At 40.0% G+C, this 26,613-nt stretch overlaps 1 protein-coding gene across 4 annotated transcripts in view; it reads left to right on the forward strand.

The window, feature by feature from the left end:
• The window catches only part of ELF1 (E74 like ETS transcription factor 1), an 82,226-nt gene that overhangs the window by 20,675 nt on the left and 34,938 nt on the right, over positions 1–26,613 (forward strand). For all 4 annotated transcript variants that reach the window (XM_061629935.1, XM_061629938.1, XM_061629936.1 and 1 more), the window contains one exon: positions 17,967–18,252. In XM_061629935.1, the coding sequence (XP_061485919.1) occupies positions 18,181–18,252 (72 nt within the window). In that variant the 5' untranslated portion in view covers positions 17,967–18,180. The remainder of the gene's footprint in view (positions 1–17,966; positions 18,253–26,613) is intronic.

Raw genomic sequence — 26,613 nt, forward strand, 5'->3', positions numbered from 1 at the left:
CTGGTAATCAGTACAACTGGTACAGTGTAGGGGTAGTATATTCTAAACCCTCTGCCCCAGCCAGCAGCTGGGTGGCTGCATTTTGTACTTTACAAGGACAATCCCACATAGAGTGCATTACAGCATGGATATCACTAGTGTGGGGGACAGCTGAGGCAAAGTCTGTGCTGTCTAGGTACAGGTGCAGTTGGCAAATCAGCCAAAGCTGGTAAAAGTCACTTCTAGCCACTGCCGCTATCAGAGCATCCTAGTTAGCATTGAATCCAGCAACTCTCCCAAGCTGTGCACTTGATCTTTCAAGGAGAGCTCAACCCTGTCTAGGACCAGTTGCAAACCTCCATGGAGGGGTCAGTTTTCCCTTCCCACAACATATACTACTTATCTGGATTAAGCTTAACCTTCATTCTTCTGATCCAGGCAAAAACTGCCTTGGGACAGAGGTTCAACAGCCTCCCTGGGATTCTCTATATGAGAGCCAGTGGTGTAGTGGTTAAGGTGCTGGACTTCAACCTGGGAGACCAAGGTTCAAATCTCCACACAGCCATGAAGCTCACTGGGTGCCCTTGGGCCAATCACTGCCTCTCAGCCTCAGAGGGAGGCAATGGTAAACTCCCTCTGAATACTGCTTACCATGAAAACCCTGTTCATAGGGTCGTCATAAGCTGGGATTGACTTGAAGGCAGTCCATTTCTATTTCATTATCTATATAGATCTGCTAATAATATGCCACTGACTTTTTTACAATAATATTTCAAACAGTAAAACTCTAGAATTATTCTACAAGAATACCTAATTGTCATGATCTGACCTTTTTTGCATTAGTAATATTTGACTATAAGAGTGATTTGAGTTGAGGTGTCAAGTTACCATGGCATACAAATCTGCTCTGTCCATGTATTCTTATGAAAACAAATTTGTATCTGTATTTTGCAAAGGATATGTGACTGAAATGTCTTGCAAAGAAAGAAAGGAAAAGAAAGAACTTATGGAATCTGCTGAATAATACTGTGCAGTGGGGACTGGAGTAGGGATAAACTTGTAATCTTAACTTTCCTCCAAGTAGTACAGAAATAACTAAAAAATATTTGATGTGCCAAAGTTTAAGGAGCTTTCCGAAAAAGATAACAGACAACTTTGAGTATATTTTCCTGGATTTGAACAGTTAGAATGAATCTTCAGAATTTTTTTTTTTTTTGCAGTGAGAGTTGCTATAGGCATTTCTACTGATGAAGTTTAAAGTTCTGCTTCAGTCAGAAGTTAAACTCAATGCTTGTTTGCAGTGCTTCTCTCTGACTCTTCTACATTAACAATGATTAGATGTCTACACTAATCAAACGGGCTCAAACACAATTTAAGCCTTCTGTGTAAAATTACTCCTATTCAAGAAAAAGCATTTATGCCTTAAAAGTATAACCACAGTTTAAAAAGGAAAGCTTACTAACAACAAATAAACAGCTTCAAGGTGCTTGGCAGACTTTGATAATGATGTAAATCACTCATACCAAGAGACTGTGGGAAAATCTATACCTACAGAAAAGTGGAAGCCTTTTATGATACAAGAGACCCCAAAACTTACAAAGGAGTATGTCAGGAAATACTGAATATTTGTCTGCATAAATTGTAACATTGTTTCTGTTGCATGTCTCAATCACGTTCTCCCCCTCACCTTTCCAAAAAAAATTGAGAAACGTTGGCCTTGTTCAGTTGTACAACAATAAGCAGCAGGAAGCTTTGCTCCTCTATCTCTGGCACAGCTGCAAGAAAGAGTTTGGAAGCTTTCACTTCAGTTTTAGAGTAACAAACCGTGGTTAATCTTAACTAGGATTTATTGAAAGAAGTCAAGTTCCAATCATATTTTATGAGGCTGCCTTGTTTCAACAAACCATTATTAAAATTAACCATAGTTCAGGGTTTGGAGCACGCACTTAAGTGCAGTTAAAATGGAAGCGGAAGCTTCAGATCTCTTTGTGGCCATGCCAGAGGAGGGGGAGGGGAAGCTTGCATGTGTGAGCCTCACTGCATTTTATTTATTTATTTATTTATTATTTTATTATTTGATTTATATCCCACCTTTCCTCCCAGCAGGAGCCCAGGGTGGCAATTTTGTTCTCCTAACATTAAACTATGGTTTAGCATTACGCCTGAATGCAGCCAGATTGGGAGCAGGGGACAGCATATCAACACCACATGCAACTTTCCATCCTTGCTCACAATTGTGCAATGTATACTCAGTGTTGCTCCCAGTGTCCCTTAAACTTTACTACTCCTTTCCTTACCTACCAAGTCCTCACCATAATATTCCAGAATTTGAAACAGTATGCAATCTGAATAATTTTAGGGAAATTATATATGTGTGTGGCTTTACTTTTATAATCTGTAGTTGTACAGTATTTGGAATTTTATGTTACAAAATGTAGCAAGAAATTCTCTCTGGAACATTAGGAGCTTTTTTATAGTGAGCATTTGAATTTCATTCCTAAAATGCAAACTGAGATGTGTGTTACTCAAATAATGCACATTGTTGTGAGAAGTAAGGTCTGTTGGGCTTCTCAAGAGTTTCAGTTCCTTTAACAGCAGACACCCATTTCTTCCACCAAAATTTAGAGAAGTGGCTTTTAAATGCTGGAAGATCTTTGGCTGCCAGCTTGCTCCTAACTTGGTGTGTACTTGTGCACAAATATATATGGCTTTTCTCTCTCTTCCCCCCTCCCCCTTCCAGTTGCCTGTTGATTGGTTAGATTTGGCACAGCCATGATGAGTGGCAAATACCTTGCCCAAACTGCTATGAGCTTTTCCATTTCAAAATTTTGTGACCATTTCCCTTTTAAAGGGGGCAATATTTCAATGTTTTAAACAATTCTGGGGTTGATATTTACCTAGCAAGAACTACTTGGAGTTAAAATACCCTTCATTTTCTAATTAAACATTTTCCAAGTGAAGGCTTAGGTTGCCCAGTTAAAATTGTCAGACTTGGTTGTGCTCCCTCCCAGATAACACTTCTGTTTTTCCATTTTACTACTTCCTGTTTTGTGATGGTTCTTTTGTGCAGAGTGTAGGGGGAGTTTTCTGTATGAGTTTTGTAGCAGAAGAGTGTATACTACAGCTGGTGACAGATGTTTGTCAAACTGTGAAGTACTTCCAGTTTGCATTTCATAAAAGTGCTGAGCCAGTTGCCTCTGTACAATTTTTGTTTTGATCAACATACAGCATATCATATGTTAGGTACCAACTGCTAGAAGCCTTGCTAGCCGTTACCTTCTATTAAACTAGGGCATATGATAATTACTTAATGTTGTGGTCTGTGATTTTTTTGTAATACACTTATATTCAAATAATATTTTTTCTTGTACCTCCATTAGTTCTAACTTTGCCTTTAATATGAGAATTGGTTCCCCTTGTCCCAGTATTTTGTGTTTTTTGTTAAATAGCATGTTTGCAGATTTTAATGTGTTTCTCCAAAAGGCATACTGTGGCACGAATTACTTTTACCACAAGTGTGAAAGAAAGATGTAGCAGTGGAGGCAGGAAGCACTTGTCACTTGTACTTCATAGCTGCATGTCTGCTTCCTGTCAGTTAGACCACTAGAAGTAGAAGAGATGAACCAAGATACTGCTCTTTTTAATATTTTCTCATGAATGCTATTGTGTAACAGCCTCCGAAAGGAAAAAAATACTTTATTTTTATTGAAGACTGGAATTTGCTTAATGAAAAGGGGGATATTTTTTATCATGAACAACAACTGGAGGAATAACATGGGGTAGGTGATTAATTGTTAGTTTAAGTTGGAAAATTGGTGGTCAGATTTCTGTGTCAGAACTTCATGGGATTCTATGAAATCTGTCTTCCATTTGGGGTTAATGTGAAATTACATGATTGCATGCCTGTGACAAAAGTAGTATAAATGTGATTATCATTGACTTTATATAATGCATCACTTCTATTAGGTTAGGTACAAATATTTCCATATTTGTGCCAGAGAATAAGAAATTCAGTTGCCAACTGGCACTTCAGACATTGTCTTCCTCCCTCTGAAAGTCCAAAAGCAATGATGATGCATCTCCTGCCTTGTTGTTTCCCCAGACTTGTCACCATGACCTCTGCTATCTGCTATGGGGCAAAACTATAAAGTCCTGCTTTCTGCAGCAGGCAACAAAGGATAGTTAGTAAACCATCTAGTGAAGAAGTGGGATCTGCTTAGTTTGGAGCTTTTAAAGGATTACAGGGCTAACACATAGCAATATTTCAAAAACAAGATATTTTTTTTCCTTTCGACCAATTTAATTTGGTGAAATAATGTGCAGGTTTTTAAGTTGAAAAGATTTCTTCATCAGGTAGAATTTAGCCAGTTTCCAACTGTATAGATTGCAGAGTTGCAATATTTTACTCATTTCCTGTAGATAACTGCCTAATTGGAAAGCTCTTTGTAACTGCCTATTGGCAACGATTTTTTTTAAAAAGGTTTAAATGTTAAATGTTTTGTGATTGGGTGTTTAACTATCATCTGCAGTACTACAACTCCCATCAGCCAAAGGCCAAGGTTGATGGGAGCTGTAGTTCAGCAACATGTGGAAGGCCAAAGGTTCCCCATTCCTGGGAAATATAAGTAGCCCTTATATTTCAAGACTGGTTATCCTGACATCCACACATGTGAATTTAAACTGGGAGAAACAATGCCTTTAAGAAACCAGCATTTTAATATATAACATTTACTGCTGCTTATTACCCTTGTTGAAGCAAGTGCCTTAATTGAAACATCTGCGTATGTCCCAAAGGAAGCTTGATGTTCCAAAAGACCAATGCCTTGTTTTTCAGGACAATCCAGCCTCCTTGTTTTGAGTACATCTTGCTTTAGAAATCCCAGTCTGGATTGTAGAATTCAGTACCCCCAAAAAACAAGAGGGTTAGATATGAAAATAGTTGCAGCCCTGTATATTATTGAGAGACATGACTTTGTTCTGAGTGGTTTAATGAGTGGTTTTACTGAGTGGACAAGTGTTTTACTGTATTTTTCTTTGCGCCACATTTTTATTCACTGCTTCTGGAATTCATCTGGATTATGGATGGCTGAGAATTCCATGGAATTTTGATTTAGCACCCAATTTTTTCAGTGATCTGCATATTGTCCATCTTGTGGAGCAATCCTGTTTGCGCCAAACGTCAGCAGCTTTCCCCCGACACTAGATCCCCCCCCAGAATATTCCATCAGATATACTCACAGCACAGCAGTAGATTGATTGATTGATTGATTGTTTCTCTCTCTCTCTCTCTCTCTCTCTCTCTCTCTCTCTCTCTCTCTTTCTCTCTCTCTCTCTCTCTGCCACCCCCTCCACTTGAATAATCCAAGTGGAAGAAAGGAAGCCAGGTCTAGTTCACATTAAGGACTCAGGGTTTGCTGAGGAGGAGGGAGGGCAGTGAAAGCTGCTTTCCTCTATGGAAACTGGAAGCTTGCTAACATGAAAACTGACCAGCCTCAGTCAAAGTGGAGGAGGTGGAGAAGGAGGTGGCAAAGCTGCTTTCCTTTCCTTTATCAATATTTTCTTTCAAACTATAAATGTTTTCTTTCAAAGTATTGATATTATTTTCAAAAATATTGATATTTTCTTTCATTTATCAATATTTCCTTTCAAAATATTGATATTTTAAAATAAAATATTGATATTAATATCAATATTTTGGGGGATGGAAAAAATCAGACCAGTAAAAGCACCAGATAGTGGACAAAGAACAAACTTGAATTGATATTGCCTGTTAGGTCAATAAAATGCTTTCGAAGCAGGACTGGCGAATGGATCTCATCCCTAATCTGGATTAGGCATGTGTTCTTCATTTTCCTGCTTCTTTGGTATAAAGAAAACAAAGAACTGGTGATGGGGCATTGATTTTCTCTATAAGCCTTCTCTGGCAAACACTGAAGATCTTGAACAAACTAACACTTTGTCCATATTTCTAGCCTTGAATTGTATTTCTAAAACATTTGTTCTATGATCATGTGTTTGATTTCATCAGTTTTTAGTCCTGTTGGCTTCAGTGAACCTTAAAAACTCCCAAAACTATATTTAGGATTGTAGTGTTAACAACCTTATAGAGCTATTCTCGGCTTTTTGTTTGTACTTTAGGTTTTTGTGGTTTTAATTTGAGTCCTACAACTGTGTCGTTGCTATTCTACAGCCCCATAAACAGCCCTGAAAGGCTTTATGATGACTTAATATTTTCTGTGTACGTTTGTAAGATAAGAGGAGGGATAGGGTTCATTAGCTTCATATGATTATGACCACTTTGTACAGGATAAGCTTCTTAATAGGGAGCTGCAGATTAAAAGGTTCATAATTAAAATGCTTCCCTTGAAAGTACATAATATGTCAGGTCTCCAAGACTGGTGAAACATCTCCTGTAGTGACTGACATCTCTGTTTGCATCTAACTAGAAAGTTGCCTATGTTTCTCTACTGGGCAGGCCACGTGGTGCTTTCTCCTTTGGTCAACTAAGTTTGCTTTTTCAGTTAGCTTGGTGCAATATATATACTGAACATATCTTAATGATCTACAGCAGTTGTTTTGGATAGAGTTGGGGGAAAAGCTGTGAGGAGTGACCTCAAGAGAGGTCTCTAGTAATAGTAACAGTAAAGGGAGTTTCCTGCTGGGAGTAATGGTTGGAGAATGGCCAGAGAGAAAAGGGGAAAGCCAGTGGGGGGGAGAAAAAAATATTAAGCATATAGAGCTCATCACTGAGGGCAAGAATTGCTCACATGCATTCTGTTTCTTTGATTGTCATATCCTTAGAATTAATTTCCATTGAATTGTGCAATGAGTTATACTTCTAATTCTTGCTTTGGGCAGCTGCTTTATAGCAGGAAACAAACAAAAGGGGAACAACTGAACACCAGATAGCAATGATTAAAACTACTGCCAACACAGTTAATCTGAAAATGTGAACTTCCATCAGTATCATAAGTGAGCAGGTATATTGTGGCGTAGTGGTTAAGGTGTTGGATATGACCTGGGAGACCACAGTTCGAATCCCCACATAGCCATGAAGCTGACTGGGTGACCTTGGGCCAGTCACTGCCTCTCAGACTCATGAAAACCCTAGGCATAGGGTCTTCATAAGTTGGAATTGACTTGAAGGCAGTACATTTACATTTTATATTTAAAACCTTGCAATAATAGCAAAATAAATCAAGACCCTTTGTGAAATATAATTTCTGTTTGCTGTCCATCTTTGTATCTGTTTTTTGTTTTCTGACACAAACATAAGGAATTTTTCTTACCAGGAAAGTTAAGTGCCAAGTTGATACAAAAAAATTAAGATATGTTAACAACTAGGCATATAACTATGGTTGTAACTCTTTATTTAAAAGGCAGCTTTTAAAATGACATTTGTATGTAGAGGGTTCCCATTGGTACAGAAAGGAGTTAAACATGAAGCAACAGGTAAAGACAGATCTAAGTATGTGATATGTTTAGTTGTTTTGCAAGGGCTAAAAGTCCTGGCTCCCTGTAATCTGACACAAGGGTAGTGCAGGCAAACTCCTGAAGGAAGCTAGACAGCAATGTGTAAAAACTGGAATTTCTGGTCTAGCTGAATCATACCAGCTGCCCTAGTAGGGATGTGACTATTCATGTTGGTCACAGCTGACAGCAAGTGGGTGGGAGGAAGTCTGTATTAATATATTAACATCTTACAATAAGACAGTTCTTAACTGTAAGACGCTTGTAGAGATCAGGCACCAGTGGGTTCCATCAGGCCTACCCAGTTTGTCAGTATTTATACTTCTACCCTTTAAAAAAAAAAGAAGTCCTCAAGGCAGCTTAATGCAAACTTTAAAAATTATAAAATCTAGTTGTTGTTGTTGTTATGTGCCTTCAAGTCGATCACGACTTATGGCGACCCTATGAATCAGCGACCTCCAAGAGCATCTGTCATGAACCACCCTGCTCAGATCTTGTAAGTTCAGGTCTGTGGCTTCCTTTATGGAATCAATCCATCTCTTGTTTGGCCTTCCTCTTTTTCTACTCCCTTCTGTTTTTCCCAGCATTATTGTCTTTTCTAGTGAATCATGTCTTCTCATGATGTGTCCAAAGTATGATAACCTTAGTTTCAACATTTTAGCTTCAAGTGATAGTTCTGGTTAACACCCAATTATTTGTCTTTTTCACAGTCCATGGTATGCGCAAAGCTCTCCTCCAGCACCACATTTCAAAGGAGTTGATTTTTCTCTTATCCTCCTTTTTCACTGTCCAACTTTCACATCCATACATAGAGATCGGGAATACCATGATCTGAATGTTCCTGACTTTGGTGTTCAGTGATACATCTTTGCATTTGAGGATCTTTTCTAGTTCTCTCACAGCTGCCCTCCCCAGTCCTAGCCTTCTTCTGATTTCTTGACTATTGTCTCATTTTGGTTAATGACTGTGCCGAGGTATTGATAATCCTTGACAAGTTCAATGTCCTCATTGTCAACTGTAACATTACATAAATCTTCTGTTGTCGTTACTTTAGTCTTCTTGATGTTCAGCTGTAGTCCTGCTTTTGTGCTTTCCTCTTTAACTTTCATCAGCATTTGTTTCAAATCATTACTGGTTTCTGCTAAGAGTATGGTATCGTCTGCATATCTTAAATTATTGCTGTTTCTCCCTCCAATTTTCACACCTCCATCTTGGTCCAATCCCGCTTTCCGTATGATATGTTCTGCGTACAGATTAAACAAACAGGGTGATAAAATACACCCCTGTCTCACACCCTTTCCGATGGGGGACCAATCGGTTTCTCCATATTCTGTCCTTACAGTAGTCTCTTGTCCAGAGTATAGGTTGCGCATCAGTTCAATCAAATGCTGTGGCATCCCCATTTCTTTTAAAGCATTCCATAGTTTTTCATGATCTACACAGTCAAAGGCTTTGCTGTAGTCTATAAAGCACAGGGTGATTTTCTTCTGAAATTCCTTGCTCCGTTCCGTTATTTTCCTGTTTTTTGGGCAGGGGGGATGGGGGAAAACCCCCAGAAAATATAGTTTCCCCCTCAACATGTTTTTTCCAGGCCTTCACATCTCTAGCAACGCAAGGATAAAGTTTGCAGGCTACAACAGCTTGGCTTTCCAGAGAGCCAAAAGAAGTAAGGTGACTGCTCAGAACACCACCGTGTACCTATGAAAGCTGTGTGGTCATGACACCTTTTAAAGGAGTGGGGCACAGCTGGTAGAAAGGAAAAGAAGGCTAAATTACTCATAGGGCCCTCAGCTAAGGTTAACAGTAGAATACATTTTTTGTTTTGAAGATATTGTGGCACTTTCTCAGTGATATGCAAAAGTCCAGGTAAGAACCTAATGAGCCTGAAAAGGATGTGGCTTTTCCTTACATATTCACATGTACTTAATGGCAGCATAAATTGAAAGTTAACCAAGAAGCCTCCCAGTGCAGAGCTTGGAAAAGTTACTTTTTTGAACTACAGCTTCCATCAGCCCCAGCCAGCATGGACACTGGATTGGGCTGATGGGAGTTGTAGTTCAAAAAAGTAACTTTTCCAAGCTCTGCTCCCCACCCCTTTTTGTCCTGAATGTCCTGGTTTTCATGTCATGTTAAATCATGCTGGTGCATGCTGCTCATGTTCTGTCCTCTAGCATTCCTGGTTGCGTTGCACTGGTAGCAACCAACCACAAGCCTTAGCTTGTCATATTGTCTGAATCTGGGTCATGGTTTGTTTCCCCCAAACAAACCACAAGCAATAAGCTGAGAACAAATCTTGGTGTTGGCTCATGGTTTGGTTGGAGGGAAGCAAACCATGAGCAAATGTTTGTACAACAAGAAACTATGAGTTAACATAATGTGTGGATGCACCCTTTATAGCTTCACATTTTCCAGATCTGAGCTACTTGTTAATGTATACTAACAGTAAATTTGTCAGTACTGTGTGGACGAAGTTTATAGATAAAATGCTGTGGATTCTAGCTGGAACATTTTCTGTGCATCTTAACTGGATATTTGCAGATTATATGCATTTGTTGTACAGGCTGTCTCAAGAATGTTCAGATGATCATGATGATTTATACTCTTGTATAGCACTTTCAAGTGTTTCATATGCATTATCTAGTAAGATTTGCAAGAACCCTGTAAGGTGAGTGAGCCTTACTATCCTCTTATTGTAGATGGAGGGACTGAGGCTGAGAGAGAATATCTAGTGCTGGGGTTCTCAAAATGTGGTCCACAGACCACCAGTGATCTGCAAGCTTCATTCAGGTGGTCAGTGGCATGTCTGTGGATTTCTGTTTGAAGACAGGAGATAGCACGTCCATCACATTAAATATTCATATTGATTTTTAATTGTATTTTTACTGCTTTTATTTCTTTTATTGTATTTTATTGTACTACAGTTTGAATTCTATGGAATATGTAATATTTGAAACCTCAGGTTTTATTCTATGCAATCCAAGTTATTGATAGTTTTTTCACAGTCATATTTGTTTTAGTTAGTGTTTTCCACTGGGATAATCAAACAGGAACAGTGCAGTGTTTCTCAGACTGTGGGTCAGGGACCACCCGTGGGCCCCAGTCCATTTTCAAGTGGATCTCAGCATTGCAGTCTGCCTGGTGTCTCCTTGCCTGCTCATTTTGTCCCCAACTGTGCCAGCAACAGTAGCTCCCCAGGTGAGAGACAGGATGTTAGGGAGCAAGACTGTAGCACGCAGTGTATAGGAGGGGAGAAAAAAAAGAGAAGGAAAGAGAGACAAATGGGACAAGTGTGAGAGAAGGAGGCAAAAGGAATGGTTGGATTTAGGGAGAAGAAAAGAAGCTCCCCTGCTTCACACAAGCTTGCGCATACTCCACACTCCAGTCCCTCTTCCAAGCCAGGAAGTCTCTCCTGAATGACTCTTGAGTTGACAGCCACCTCCTCTGTCTCAGAAGAACCACCTGACATTGGGCAGTGGCTCTGGGAACTAGACAGCTGGTGTGAGTTGCATGCACCTGCATGCAACCCAGGCACCTGGTTGGCCACTGTGAGAACAGGATGCTGGGCTAGATGGGCCACTGGCCTGATCCAGCAGGCTCTTCTTATGTTCTTATGTTCATATGCAGAGAGAGAAAGACAATGTGGAACAGAGGAAACTATCGATGGGAGATGGAGAAGCTGGGAGGAGAAAGGGGTGTGCTGAAGGAAATTAGAAAGAGCAGTGAAAAAGGTTTCATGTTTCTTAAAATAATAAGTGTAAGAACGATGAATTGGGAACAGAGGAGGACGTAAGAGAGGAAAGCTATTATAGGAGAAAGAAATGAAAATAAAAGGAGCAAGGAGGAGGGATGAAAAGAATCTGAACCCTATTCCTCCTAACAAAATGTGAGTTTTAAGCATGAAAGAAGAAGAGAAAAAATGACAGGATATGATTAATAATACTGTAAGGGGCATATCAGGGGTTAGGGGGTATAAAGAAAATTCTCCACTTAGAGCTTCTGTCAAATTCTGCCTAAAATAGGGAGCCAGAGTCACAACACTTCCAAAGGCAGTATTTGTACTTAATCTGACCAAAGCTGACCTGGGAAACATTCTTCTGCAAGGCAATTGATGCGGCAAAGAATTTGGCAGTTCCAAAGTGGGATTAGATATCAATAGAAAATGACGCCAGTAATTGCCAAATTACAGATTATGCCAAATTCTGTTGTTCTGTTATGCTGCTGTTTTTGTCAGGCTCTACCCCTGCCCTGCTGTTTCTGTTTATGTGCTCGCAAGTGGGCGTGGTAGAAAGTTTGAGAATATAGTGGCATAGAGTGTATTTGACTAATGTTGTACATGAAAAGTGTAAAAAAAACCTGAAGTAGAATTGATGTTGGTGATTTTAGATAATTTGCTGAATTGACAGTCTGGTGATGAACTATGGTTTCTGTTTGCTTCCAATGCTTAGTTACACTGTGGCTGAATGTGAATGAGCAAGTGTGCAAGTGCACAGTAAGAAAATCATGGCCCTCTGCTCCTCCCATGCTGCTGTTGCACTATGAGGAAATAAGCCATGGTCTTGCTGAGCATTCATATGCATGGGTTCTCTCACTTCAAACAAGCTACAACCCCGGGTTCTCATGCAATGTGCAATGCTAAGGCAAACTAAGGCTTAGCTCCTGGATAGTGTGATAGAGGCAGGGGAGGGGTGAAGGGACACGATTTTCTCACTCTGCATGCTTGCTTGTTCACGCTAAGCCTTATTTTGACTGAGCATTACATGTAAATGAGGCCAGTAAGTGCATTCCCAGGTATCTGCTGAGCATGAAGAGAAGATGCTGACCTGCAGCCCATTTGACTTTATTTATTTATTTATTTATTTCATTTATAAACCGCCCATAGCTAATAGCTCTCTGGGCGGTGAACAAAACAAGATTAAAATACAATATTACAATAAAATCAATAACAAATAGCAGCATGTTAAACTAAAAACGTTAAATATGAAACATTGAACATTAAAATGCCTGGGAGTATAGCCAGGTTTTAACCTGGCGCCTAAAAGAAAGTACTGTAGGCGCCAGGCGTATCTCCTCAGGTAGGCTGTTCCACAGTTCGGGGGCCACCACAGAAAAGGCCCTAGATCTAATAACAATCCTCCGGGCATCCTGATGAGTTGGTACCCGGAGGAGGGCCTTAGGTACTGAACGAAGTGGACGGGTAGGTTCATAGCGGGAGAGGCGTTCCACAAGGTATTGCGGTCCCACACCATGTAAGGCTTTATAGGTCAAAACCAGCACCTTGAATCTGACTCGGAAACAGATAGGTAGCCAGTGCAAACGGGCCAGGACAGGTGTTATATGCGCGGACCGATGGGTCCTCGTCAACAACCTGGCTGCCGCGTCCATTGTATTGAGATACGGGTGATCTTTTACATGATGGAAATGCTAGAAATAGAATCTTTACTTAACATACCCTTACAGCTGTTTTTAAAACTATTGTACATAAAGTAATTACAAATTGGAGCATCCTCCAAGGCAATCCAGGGATTCCTGAATGCCCTGGGGAGTTCCCAGTAGATAGAGCAGGTGACCCTGTGGAACAGCGAGGGACGTTGGGCTCTTGACATGGTTGCCCCCAAGTGCCCTCTCCGGCATTGTGGATCCCAGTTTGCACCTTGGTACACCAGTGAGCTAAGGGCAATGTAACAGGCTGAATGACAGCTAGAGCGCAAGTGGCAAAAGACATGCTGTGAGGCTGATCGGGCATGAGTAAAACATCATAACAGTGCCTACTGTGTGGTGGTGAGGGTAGCGAAGAAGGCCCACTTCTCTGCCTCCATCGCATCCTCAAGTAGCCGTCCAGTGCAGCTTTTCCGTATTGTCAGGGGTCTGTTGACATCAACTCCAGGAAATGGAGGCCCACTGTGAATTGTTTGCAAGGCACTTTGAGGGTAAAGATGCTCGCCTCCGTAGCAGTCTTAATACGCCATCCACCTCTACTGTAGTCCCCAATGAGGTGTCCAGTGCAGTGTCTGCTGCAACTTCTCGGGAATAGTTTCAGTTGATGCAGCCTGATGACTTAGACAAGGTGCTTGTGATGATGCGGCCAGCAACATGTCCTCTTGATCCTTGCCCTTCTTGGCTTATTAAAGCTTGCCAGGGGGGTTGACCGAGTGGATCCAGAGTGTGGTCAACACATCATTGTGGGAGGGAGTGGTTCCAGCTCCCTTGAAAGAGATGGTGATCCAACCACTCCTGAAAAAGCCCATGTGACGCCCTTCCCTGGCTCTCCCTGTCAGGTTCCTACCTGCTCGTGGTTACTGCCTGTCTCTAGGCACCACCAGGGACTCCACCAGTCCGGACTGTCCTTTTTTATGGTTTCTCTCCCCGCTCTAGCACAGATCTCACCAGATCCCCCTGCTAGGCAGCACCACCAGTCACGTCCTATAACCAGTAGTCCCAGAGACTCGGCCTGAGTCTCCCTCAATTAGGTTACCTCTGTGACTGCGTGCTTAAGCTGTCCCAATCCCTTTGATTTACTCAGACTTCTTGTGGTGTTATTCTACCCTTCCCCGCTGCCACCATTTGTTATCCTTCAGCCTTGGTATTTACCTTACCCTCCCTTCTGGTCTGTGAAACCCCAGCCAAGGATCAGGCCTTTGGTAAACCAAAAGTATTTATTGAATAACAAAGATAACAAGATTTCTTTAAAAGGCACTTAAGCATATGGTTACATCTATTCCTGAGGTACTGGTCTTAGTATTAATACGAACTCCACCCTCTCTACACATCCACCAACTCTCCACACAATCTCCTCTCAAAACCCACCAAAACAACCCTCTCAAGTCCACCAACGTCCACCCAGATTTACCTGTCATTCTTCCTTTTATACTGTCAGCCATTTTAAATATTCAGCCAATCATCCAGCATTCTACTGCCCATTCACTCCCCCTTCCTCTTTCATTCTACTTACCATGTATCTCCTATACAAACAGCACTTACCCTATTTACACTAATACAGGAACATCACAGCCCACCCTGGACCCATTGGTTTGTGACAACTACCTACTGGTTGCAAATACCCCCTTCTCAGGGAAGGTGATTGAGAGGGTTGTGGTGCAGCAACTGCAAATACTTTTGGATGAAACAGATTATCTTGACCCATCCCAATCTGGATTCAAGCCTGGTTATGGGACTGAATCGGCCTTGGTCACCCTGATGGATGACCTTTATTGGGAGAAGGACAGGGGGAATGTGACCCTGTTATTCTTTCTTGATCTCTCAGCGGCTTTTGATACCATTGACCATGGTATCCTTCTGGGCCGACTTGGTGAGATGAGTACTGGAGGAACTGTTTTACAGTGGTTGCGATCCTATCTCCAGGGTTGCTCTCAGATTGGGTGACTGTCTTTCGGCCCCCTGACAGTTGTGCTGTGAGGTGCCACAGGGTACCATCTTGTCCCCCATGCTGTTTAACATCTATATGAAGCCTGTGGGAGCGGTCATCAGAAGATTTGGGGAGAGGTGTCAGCAGTATGCTGATGATACCCAGCTCTATTTCTCCGTAACATCTGAATCGGGAGAGGCCGTGCAAGCCCTGGGCTGCTGCCTGGACTCGGTGGTGGGCTGGATGAGGGCCATTAAACTGAGTCTGAATCCTAGCAAGACGGAGGTGCTGTGGGTTGGTGGTTCTCGAGTTCGGATGATTGGTTAGTTGCCTGCTTTGGATGGGGTCGTACTCCCTCTGAAAGAGCAGGTTTGTAGTCTGGGGTGCTCCTGGATCCATCTTTGTCGCTAGAGGCCCAGGTGACCTCTGTCGCTAGGAGTGCCTTTTACCAGGTTCGGCTGATAAGACAGCTGCGGCCATTTCTGGACCAGGATAGCCTGACCACTGTTGTCCACGCACTGGTAATCTCCTGGCTGGATTACTGTAATGCACTCTATGTGGGGCTGCCCTTGAGGTTGGTCTGGAAGCTGCAGCTGGTGCAAAATGCGGCGGCGAGACTGCTCACTGGGGCAGGGTATCACCAACATGTCACCCCGCTGCTGAAAGAATTGCACTGGCTGCCCATTTACTACTGGGCCAAGTTCAAGGTTCTAGTTTTGGTGTACAAAGCCTTATACAGCTTGGGACCAGGATACCGGAAAGACCGTCTTACCCCTTATATACCCAGTCGATCACTGCGCTCCGCAGGTGAGGGCCTCCTGCAGATAACATCTTATCAGGAGGTCCATTCACAGCATGGACGAACTATGGAATAGTCTCCCCGAGGAGGTGCACTTGGTGCCGACATTATCATCTTTTCGGCGCCAAGTTAAAACCTTCCTCTTCTCTGAAAAAACCTTCCTCTTCTCTGAGGCATTTTAATTTAAGTCGACTTAATTTTAAACTGTTGTATCTGATTTTAGAGTGTACAGTTTTTATATACTTTGTTCTATTAGATTGTGTAATTTTATTGTATTTTTTTTGATGTTCACCTCCCAGAGACCTATTGAAAGTCAGGCGGTATATAAGTTTAATTAATAATAAAATAAATAAATAAACATAGGAAACGGACCTTTAGTGTGGCAGCACCTACGCTGAGGAATTCCCTCCACTTAAATATTAGGTAGGCGCCATCTCTGTTATCTTTTCGGCGCCTATTGAAGACTTTCCTCTTTCAACGAGCCTTTTAAGTTGAGACCTATCCCAGTCTGTGTCTGTGTTGGAACTGTTTTTAATATGTTTTTTTAAAACCTTTCCCCCCCCTAAACAATATGTTTTTTTAACCCTTTTTATTTAAGATGTTTTTAAAGCTTTTTAAAAGAATGTTTTTAAAGTTGTTTTGTTTTAATGTATTTTAAGGTCTGTTTTTATGATAATTTAAAGTGTGTTTACTGCTTTTGTTTGCTGCCCTTGGCTCCTGCTGGGAGGAAGGGTGGGATATAAATTAAATAATGAATAAATATATTTATATATAAATATATAAATAGCTAGCTAGCTAGCTAGCATATGCTGGCTAAGGTTCCTCCTTACCTTGCCAGTCTCTCTAAGTTTTGGAACTGAGAACTAAACAGAAGCATTTCAGTTGTTAATGAAGTTAAAAACACTCAAAAGGGCAGATACCATTTACAACAGCAGTTCAAAGTTTTTGGCTATTTTTATTCTATGGTTACATATTTTTCATGTGGTCTTCGCACTTGCAAAATCCCTCCTGTATCCTGAAAAAGGGGAGGTATTTGTTGCAGATTAGCAACTTCTCTCTCTCTCTGTATGTATGTATGCCTATATATATATTTAACTGTCAGGTGTACTCTTTTCTATAAAGGCAGCAGCAAGGAGCTTCGGCTATGGGGCGGTATACTAATGCAATAATAATAATAATAATAATAATAATAAAAATAAAAAGCACTACTTTTGTATAAAAATAGATGATGTACATTGTTTTTGTATTTTGCATACCCTGCTCCTGATTTTCCCCTCCCTTGTTTCTTAGGTTGTTGATGTTATATTTATACCATGTTCTACAGCTGAATCTAATATTTTGTATTTTATTATATATATCTTCTTATAATTAGTTTACTTTTTGTGTGGTATAGATATTACATTAATTATCAGCATACTGTACATTATTTATTTTCTATGCTGTAAACCACCCTGGGGTCTTGTGATGAAGAGTGGCATATTAAATAAATAAATAAATAAATAGCAAGCAAGCAAATGGAAGACGAGAATTCATTATAAAGGAAGAAGGAGGGGAGTTGCATTGTAGGGTTGATTATCGGGGGATTTCTGACCTAACAGTAGAGTTCACTAGCTGTAGAATCAATGCAGTATGTCAATAGGAAATAAAAGATAGTGAGGTCTGGTTAGCTGCATTTGAGACCTCCTTAATGTAGTTTTGATACAGAAACTGCCTACAAGCATCAAGAGAAACTTAGTGCAGAGAATATCACACTAATGTTTTTATAGAATGGGAGTTATAAGTACACTTCCCACATGTCACATTCCTAGTGCATTTCTGTTTATCGAGTTTTGTAGCACAGTTCTTTGCATGTCTCACTTGCCATGACGTGGTCAGTGTTTCCTTCCTGCTGCTTACAAGCCGGTGTTAGAGATAAGAATATACTCATGTTGCATTTATAGAGTATTGATTAAAAAAAGCCTAAATATTTGCTCATTTAAGGGATGGCAGAGGACTTTTCTACATCTTTAGAAGATTATAGATAACCAATGTGTGTGAAGAGTTGGTAAAGCAAGACATTTTGTTAAACAATGAATAAATATTGCAAGTTGGATCTGCTTGGAAGGAAGTAGTGTTTGGTGTATCCAATCACCTTGGATTGTGGGTATTCTGTTTTTTCCGTGGTATTTGTTTGCTAGCTGCTAAAAAGGTGTGCTGCAAAGTAAGTATGCTTCTAAGAATTAATCATGTATAGTTGTTTGAAGTAATATTAGTAAGCTCCTGGAAGATAAAGAGACAGATTTTTATATCACCTACTTTGGTTTTATTCTACATTTTTATGACAGCTGCTGATTTAATCTTGCTTTTGTTTTTCAGTGGTTTCTGGATTACAAGAGTATTCAAGAAGGACTTTCTTAATTTATCTCTCTGTGAAGAATAAAATCCAGGAAGACTGTACAAGAATTTGGACACCTGAGTAATTTCAAGGCCTTCTGCCCCACACAACTTGTTCTTGATATAAACATCTGTTTCTTTACACGGAAGGAGCATTTTTTTCACATGCAGAACTGAGATCTTGGAATGCTTTATTATGGCAGCAGCTGTGCAACAGAATGATCTCATGTTTGAATTTGCCAGCAATGTCATGGAAGATGAGCAACAGGTAAGGAGGGGAAAAACCCCCATCTTAGATAACCATTGGCTTATTCTACAGAAAGATTAAGAACATTGTTTTATTTTTTCCTTTTGACCATTTTGATTCTGATCACAAGGGAAATCCTGTACACATTTTTTGAATCAATTTTGGGTTGACAAGTTTGATGCCTTTAGACTAAACACCTAGAATCGTTAAGATGTTTAATTCCGTCTCTTCTCTGAGCAGTGGAAGTCTTTAGTGTCACCACTTTCATTTTAGAGGAGACAGCACTGGAGATTTGCGGAGTCTATAATAAATCAGTTTTATATGTAAATGTTTGGGCAAATAACCAAACAAGCTGTGCCTGTTTCAAAGCAATATCAGCTTCGCATTCCAAAATCCAAATTGGCACTTAGCAACCTATATGCCTGATCTTCTTTTCTACCTGTCTGGTGCACACTTTGTGATCAAGCAAAAGTGGTTTCAGCTGCTAGCCCTCAGAGGTGGATGTTGTCCAAAGTGCATTCCAGATGGATTGAGATCATGGACACCATTTTGCATTATGCAGCAACATGACTGCTCCAAAGGGCAAATAGAGTCTTCTGGTGGTCTTGCCAGATTATCAATTTATGTTGCTTATTTGTTTTGTAAATACACATTTCATGTCTCAAGGAAGTGCTTTTGTTTGGGGGATATTACATTTCCCTACTACTTAAATCAGCTGTATATCCTTTCTGGGAAAATGTCATTTCTTTCTCCAGCTACAGGACCTGTTGCAATTTGCTATTTCATTTGGAGTGTGCTTTGTAAGTCTTATTAACAACTATTGGATAGTGCCTGTGACATATGAGGCATACATACACCCTTCCCAATGCTAATACATTGCTTGACCCAGAATTCAAACTGCAACATGTTGTAGTGTTTTTACAGAAGCCATCTTGAGAGAACTTTACTGTTAAAGGCAGCATATAAACATTTTTCTAAAAAATTAATAAAATAATAAATAAGGGACATGCACTTGAGCTAAAACTTAATAGTTACAGTGCAAAGTGTGACGAAGCCCTGCACCAGGTTGTTTGTTTTGTGTATCCTTCATTATTGTACTTTGGAGACATAGGTTAGAAATCACTATACATTTTATTTATTTACATAAATATTTTAAATCCCCATATACAAGATGGACTTACTGCTGAGGTAATCTGAATAGATGCTTTTCCAGAGAGTAGACACTATCCCGTCTCCTGCAAGCATCCTTGCTGAAGGCTTTGGCCTTTTTTCATGCACTGAAGTGCACATCTTCCAATAACGAGGCTGGTTAAGGTAGACTAAACCAAAAGCTCTTTCCACATCCTGTTCTGTATTAGCAGTCATGAGCACAATCTCTCCAGGAAATTATAAAGAGTGTCATCTTATCTTAAAAGTGTCTGCCTCATTAACGGATGTTAATAGAACAAGAAAAGAGAGAGCCTGAAAAGGAGACAGCCGCATTTCTGTCCCTATTTATTTATTTATTTATTAAATTTCTATACCGCCCCATAGCCGAAGCTCTCTGGGCAGTTCACAACAAGCAAGACAGCAAAATACAATTAAAACCATTTATAGAACAATTTAAACATACTAAAATACAAATATACTAGCATACTAAGATGCTAAAAATAAGTTGAGATGTTAAAATGTTAAAATTATTAAATTATTAATATATCTCCCCTCCATCAATGTCTGTTTGCTAGGTAGACCTGGGTTTGAATCCCCACCCAGCCATGAGTGAGTGACCTTGGGCTAAATATTGTTTCTCAGCCTAAACTGCTTCACAGGCTTGTTGTGAGGAGAACCCACACATATATCATCACCCTGAGCTGCCTGGAGGAAGAGCAAGATATAAATGTGATGAAATAAATATAACTACTAGTTAATAGGTTCCAGGTTGATTGTTGTATGGATTACAACATTAGACATATGTTTTCAGCTCTCAACTACATCTTTTTAATGTCTTGGGGTCTGAAGAGGTAGCTGGCTGTTTCCTGTGACATCTGTATTGCTGCTATTTTGTAACTGAACTGTAAATTGGGTTACTTTATTATTAGGAGGGATTGCATACCACCCTAAGAACTTTGCGTGATGGGTAGTCTAAAAATACAAATAATGTGTGTGAAATGCTCTGAACCCTCAAAGTGGTTATATCAGTGTTAAGTATTATTATTACAGATAGATAAAATAAAGCAAAGGTGTCTAACCTTATGGCCCCCAGATTACAACTCCACCATCTCTGACCATTGGTCATGTTGGCTGGAGCTGATGGGAGTTGGAGTCCAATAGGTTATGAAGAGCCACAGGTTAGTGAGCCACCTTTGTAATAAAGGATCGGGTAGCACATTGGCATCTCATCTATTGTAATGCTTGACACTTGTGTGCTGTTTTGATAGTAATGGTCTTACGCTGATTGCCTTTGACATTGAACAAAATTCTCTCCCCAATATCGCCATTTGCTCTGCAGGATCTAAATTACCTGAATATACATGTTAAACCAGCCTGAATAGCTGTTGTTTTGCAATCAACCATTGGAGGGACAGTTACTTTTAAATTAGTCAGGAGCAGCATTCCACAATCCACTTTCTCTTAAAAACTGAGGCTTCATACAGTTAAAGCACATTTGTCCCCTCTCCAGCCCCAAGGAATCTTGGTTGAGGGTGCTGGGAATTGTAGCTCTGTGAGGGTTCCCCGACAGTTCATGGGATTCTTTTTTGGGGGAGTGCAAGAATGTGCTTTAAATGTATGGTGCATATGCAGCCTTAACAGGATTCTTTCAGAGTAAATGGATTGTGAGTTTCAAGCCTGTGGTTACAAAGAAATTAACTGAATTCTTCTGAAAAGCTGAAAACTTTTGTACAGGCATACCCCACTTTAACATACTCAATGGGACCGGAGCGTGTATGTAAATTGAAAATGTACTTAAAGTGAAGCAATTATCTATGCATGTACTGCACTGCAATCGCCACTAGATGGCAGTGGCGTCATGCCATTAAGTGTCCGTTATTGCGAAGCATGCATACGTTAAGCGGGGTATGGTGGCGTATGGAGCATGTACGTTATAGCGAGGCAACTTTAAGTGAAGCGACTTTAAGTGGGGTATGCCTGTATTTTGTGTTATTCTAGCTAGTTGTTTTTATATTGGCATTTATATAACCTCTTTTGAATGTTCAAAGAGTTTCATGTACATTATGTTAGTCACCTTACAATAACTGCATGGTGGGCCAGTGCTATTACCTTCCATTTTTAGATGGCAGAGGTTGAGAGAGGGTGGCTTGCTTAAGGTCATTTAATGAATTCATGGCAAATGTTGAAATTGAACTAGTGATTTCCCAGCACGCACACTTACACAACTCAGCTACTTGTTGGTAGAATGTTGGGCAAGACAGGCACACTGTTTCAGACAAGTTAGGCCTCTGGCTGTATCCTCTTCGATCTAATATATTCTCCCCAAACTTGGTCTCAAATACTTATTGAAGTTTCTCAGAACAACTTACCGTGTACAAAAATAAAGTGACTGACTCACATCTTGGAGAGAGAGGCCCTTGGGAGTTTCCTCCCAAGAATTCAGGGCAGCCTAGTGATTTAGAGGATGAAACAGCATAAACTGTGAAGCAGGATTTTATTTAATGTTTACTGAAACTGAGGAAGAGAATGCTGAATGGAGTAAAATACATCACTTAGTTTTTATAGTTTGAAGTGTTGCATTTATTTCAACTACTTTCTAGGTAGTATACACAATTTTTAAAAAGTAAATGGTGATCAAGCCTTTCAAAACTCTCTAAATAACATTGTAATGGCTATAAATATGAAATGCTAAGTAACATGGAGTCAGGTAAACAAAAGTGAAGTCTGTTGTTTTTCAAATCATATGATTTCTATAAAGATTTTTGTTTGGAGGATTCCTCACTATTATTCAGGATAAACGCAGTTGCAGAACCAGCACAGCCTACCAACCGGTTATGGCTTGGCAATGTATATTACATTCAGTACAAAACAATAAAATAGAAGAATTACCCATGGCCTTCCAGTCATCTCTTTTATATTGACAAGACATACTTTCTATGTGATGCATAATATCAAGCAGGTTACCTAGCTCCAACCCTGAGCAGGATGGTTCTGACAGGATTCTGCCTATGAAAAATGGGATTTCTGTTTGGGGCTTTTTGTTGTTTTGTTTGGGATCTTAGCTGCGTTGCTGCTAACTTAGTCATCCTATGAGTCCAAATTATACTGTCTTCCCAGAACTGTGTAAATATTTTGAATGCAGTTTGCACTTTGCATGGTTTGCTGGAAAAAACTGTATGAATTAAATGAAGATGTCTGTATTTCTCATGAAGGAAGAAGATAGTCTTGTTAGAAATTTGAGTTCCTGCTCTCTAGTATCTGCCTCAAATCTATTTCAGTTTTGCATATAGTGTTCTTGGACTTTCAAAAAATGTTTGACAAGGTACCTCACTAAAGACTCCTGAGCAAGCTTAGCAGTCGTGGAATAAGAGGAGAGGTCCTCTTATGTATCAGGAACTGGCTAGGAAAGAAAAAGAGAGTAGGAATAAATGGATGGTTCTCCCGATGAGGGTTGTAGAAAGTGAGATCCCTCAAGGATTGGTATTGGGACCTGTGCTTTTTAACTTGTTCATAAATGATGTAGAGCTAGGTGTGAGCAGTGAAGTGCCGATGTTTGCTGATACTAAATTGGTCAGGGTTGTTAAAAGGAAAAGGGATTGCGAAGCGCTCCAAAAGGACCTCTCCAAAATGAATGAGTGGGTGGTAAAATGGCAAATGCAAGTCCGTGTGAACAAGTGTAAAGTTACGCATATTGGAGCAAAAATATATATCTTAATTTCACATATATGCTCATGGGGTCTTAACTGGTGGTGACTGACCAAGAACAAGACCTTCGGGTTGTGGTGGTGGATAGCTCAGTTAAGATGTTGACCCAGTGTGCAGCAGCTGTGAAACAGGCAAATTCCAAGCTAGGGATCATTAGAAAAGGAATTGAAAATAAAACTGCTCATACCATAATGCCATTATTACAAATTTATTGTGCGGCCACATTTGGAATACTGTGTACAGTTCTGGTCACTTTACATCAAAAAGGATATTGTAGAGTTTGAAAAGGATCAGAAAAGAGCAACCAAAACAATCATGGGGATGGAGTGATTCTTCTATAAGGAAAGGATTCAGTATTTGAGGTTTTTTAGTTTAGAGAAAAGGCCAGTGAGAGGTCACGTGACAAGTGTATAAAATTATCCACTTTCTCCATGCCACGCATAGAGAATAGTTTTTCTCCATCTCTCGTAAGACTGGACTCCACAGACATCCAATATTGGAAGATTCAGGACAGACATGAGAAAGTACTCTTTCACACAGTGCGTAGTTAAACTGTGGAATTCGCACCCACAAGAGGCAGTGATGGCCACCAACTTGGATGGATTTAAAAGAGGATTAGACAAAGTCATGGAGCATAAGGCTATCAGTGGCTACTAATCATGATGGCTATGCTCTACCTTCATTGTCGGAGGCAGTATGCTTCCAAATACAAGTTGCTGGAAACGGCAGAGTGGAGAGTGCTCTTGTGCTCAGGTCCTGCTTCTGGTCTTCCCATTAGAGCATCTGGTTGGCAACTGTGAGAATAGGAAACTGGATTAGATGGGCCACTGGCCTGATCCAGCACTCTCTTCTTTTGTTCTTATGACTTTATCTCAGGTTTCCCTACACCTAGACTGACATTAACCACTACAGCACGCTGGTTGATGCTGCCTACTTATTGCCTACTTCCCACTGGTTCATTGGCAATGGTCCTCTTGGTTTATGAAGGACAAAAGGCAGAGGAAATAGGAAGAGACATTACTAATATGCAGATGGCTCTCAAACTTATACTGAAGATAGCTGATGGCAGCATAGAGCATTTCTAAAGAACTATGCTTTGGCACATGCAAAATAAATTTCTTCCTTTGCTGCCATTAACATCTTTTGTCATTCTGACGGGTAAATAATAAGCCCAAAATACTCCACTCAAATTTAAATTGTTTGCAAATCACTGTGGTGATTTTTTAATCTTTGCAGATAAACTTGCTTGACCTGGTTAGGATAATCATAATCTGGTTTGTTAAACCAAAATATGCATGAGCCTTTTTCTTGTTTGTAGAGCCCATTCATTCCTCCCTATATGTAAGCCACAAATTAACCAGGAAACTTTGAATTAATCATAGTTTCCTATTTCACCCAAACCAGGAAACTATGGCTACCAGCTTTGTAACAAATCAGGATATTAAACTAACTTCAAACCATGGTTTAATATTTAGTATTGTTCTTAAGCTGGTACCATAAATTCCCTGTTTAACCATAATTTCCCATTTTGCATAATTAAAGAGCTCCTGGATTAATCATGGTAAAATAAAGAGGGCAGGATGTTTATGTGTTCAAAAAGCTTGTGTAGATCTCAGCTTTAAAAGCAGGCATATGATTAAACGTTCAACTTGGGACTTGCATCTTTGTTATTTTGTGTAGGATATTTCACTCATGTCCTCTTAGAATTGTTTTAGTCCTTCTGAGCAATGCATTATGTATGCATAGTGCAAGGAGGTATGAAGATGGCCACTATGTTGAAGTGGTATGTATCCTGGCTAGCAAAAGGCATTTGGAAAAGGCTGGCTGCTTTAAAGGTGGGTCAGCTTCTGGACAGATTTAAATCTGCCATAATTTGGCTCCTGTTTTAAGATCCTACTCTGAATGCCTATTGGCCTGCTAAACTCTCTCCACCTTGCTATTCATGGGAAATGCTGAGACTGAGCTTTTCAGTTCCTAATGCACCTCAGTGTAGTCGACTTTCTAGATCTGTTGTTAGAAGCAATTATGATGGGCAATATAAAAAACTTGAAAAATTAAATAGGTCTTTGCTTTCTTGTTTTCAGACTTAGTATGGCATTGATTCTGTGTTAGTGGCCTTCGTCCATTATATGTCTACCTAAAAAAGAAAAATAAGAAAAATCATGCCTTCTTGTTCTAGTTAGGTATTTCCTTGCCATGTCAAGAATAGTTGGTGACATGACTGACAGATATTCAGGGGAGTGCAAGATTCTATTTATACCAGCCAGTTCCAAAGCAGCTGGTTTATATGCAGTTGCTTTCCATGCCCTTCTTAGCATAGAATTTTTTTCCTGTGGATGATTCTAGGGCCACAAATTAGCCTCTTGTTACTGTGAGGTTTATATTTTCTAGTGCAGGAATCGCCAACTTTTTTGGACCAGAGGGCACATTTCAAATTTTGGGAAAGTGCTGGGGGCACCAATTACAAAAATGGCTTATCATGGGAGCATGGCATAACACAAAGTTAGAAAGTGTGATTTGTATTTAATTGTATTTCAATACTAGAAAAGGCTTGACCTGCTGGATTTCTGTCTGCCATGCGGCTGTTAAAGGCACAAGAACCCTGTTTTTCCCCAGGGAAAGCCAAAACCTAGGCTGCTTATCTGGAAGTAAGCCCATTAAACACTAACAGGCTTACCTCTGAGTAGAAATGTGTATTATTGTACTGTAAGTTCACTATACAATGAATTCTTAATGAGTCCCTGGTCTTCAGCTCCTGTAAAGCAGGAGACATGCTTACGCCTTTTGCAAAGTTTTCACATTTGCCTTTTTGGGGGAGGGGGATTATTCCACATTCACCCACATGTATTGTGTAGTAGTATTTGCAGACAATAATTTCTAGGCACTACCTGATCTCGGGTGAATCCAACAAGGAAAGATGCATCCTGCTTCTCGGAGCCCTGACTACTTTAGTCCTACCGCATGTAGTCTCACCTCAGCCATGAACTTACCAGGTGCCTTTAAACAAACTACTCTTTCTTACTCTAAGCCTCAATCTGTACCTATGAGGATATTTATTTATTTATCAGATTTCACCACAAGTTCCCAGGGCAGGTTACAACAAGAAAATATACAATTATAAAATATATAAAACTGTTCCAAATGGAACATAGTACAATGCTGTTTATTTATCAAAATATTTCTAATCCACACTTTCATAAAATATGTCAAGGAGGTGTACAACATACAAATATAATAAAATCAATAAAAGTATCAATAATTAAAAACATAATTAAAAACGTAATTAAAAACATCAATAGATATAGATGCTGTAATAGTGTTGTTGCAAGGGTTTCCTGAATGCTTCAACCACATTATAAAAACGCTAAGAAATTTCAGAAGAAAATCACCGTGTGCTTTATAGACTACAGCAAAGCCTTTGACTGTGTAGATCATGAAAAACTATGGAATACTTTAAAAGAAATAGGGGTGGCACAGCATCTGATTGTCCTGATGCACAACCTATACTCTGCACAAGAGACTACTGTA

The sequence above is a fragment of the Rhineura floridana genome, chromosome 5, assembly GCF_030035675.1.
Source record: "Rhineura floridana isolate rRhiFlo1 chromosome 5, rRhiFlo1.hap2, whole genome shotgun sequence".
Classification (NCBI taxonomy): domain Eukaryota; kingdom Metazoa; phylum Chordata; class Lepidosauria; order Squamata; family Rhineuridae; genus Rhineura; species Rhineura floridana.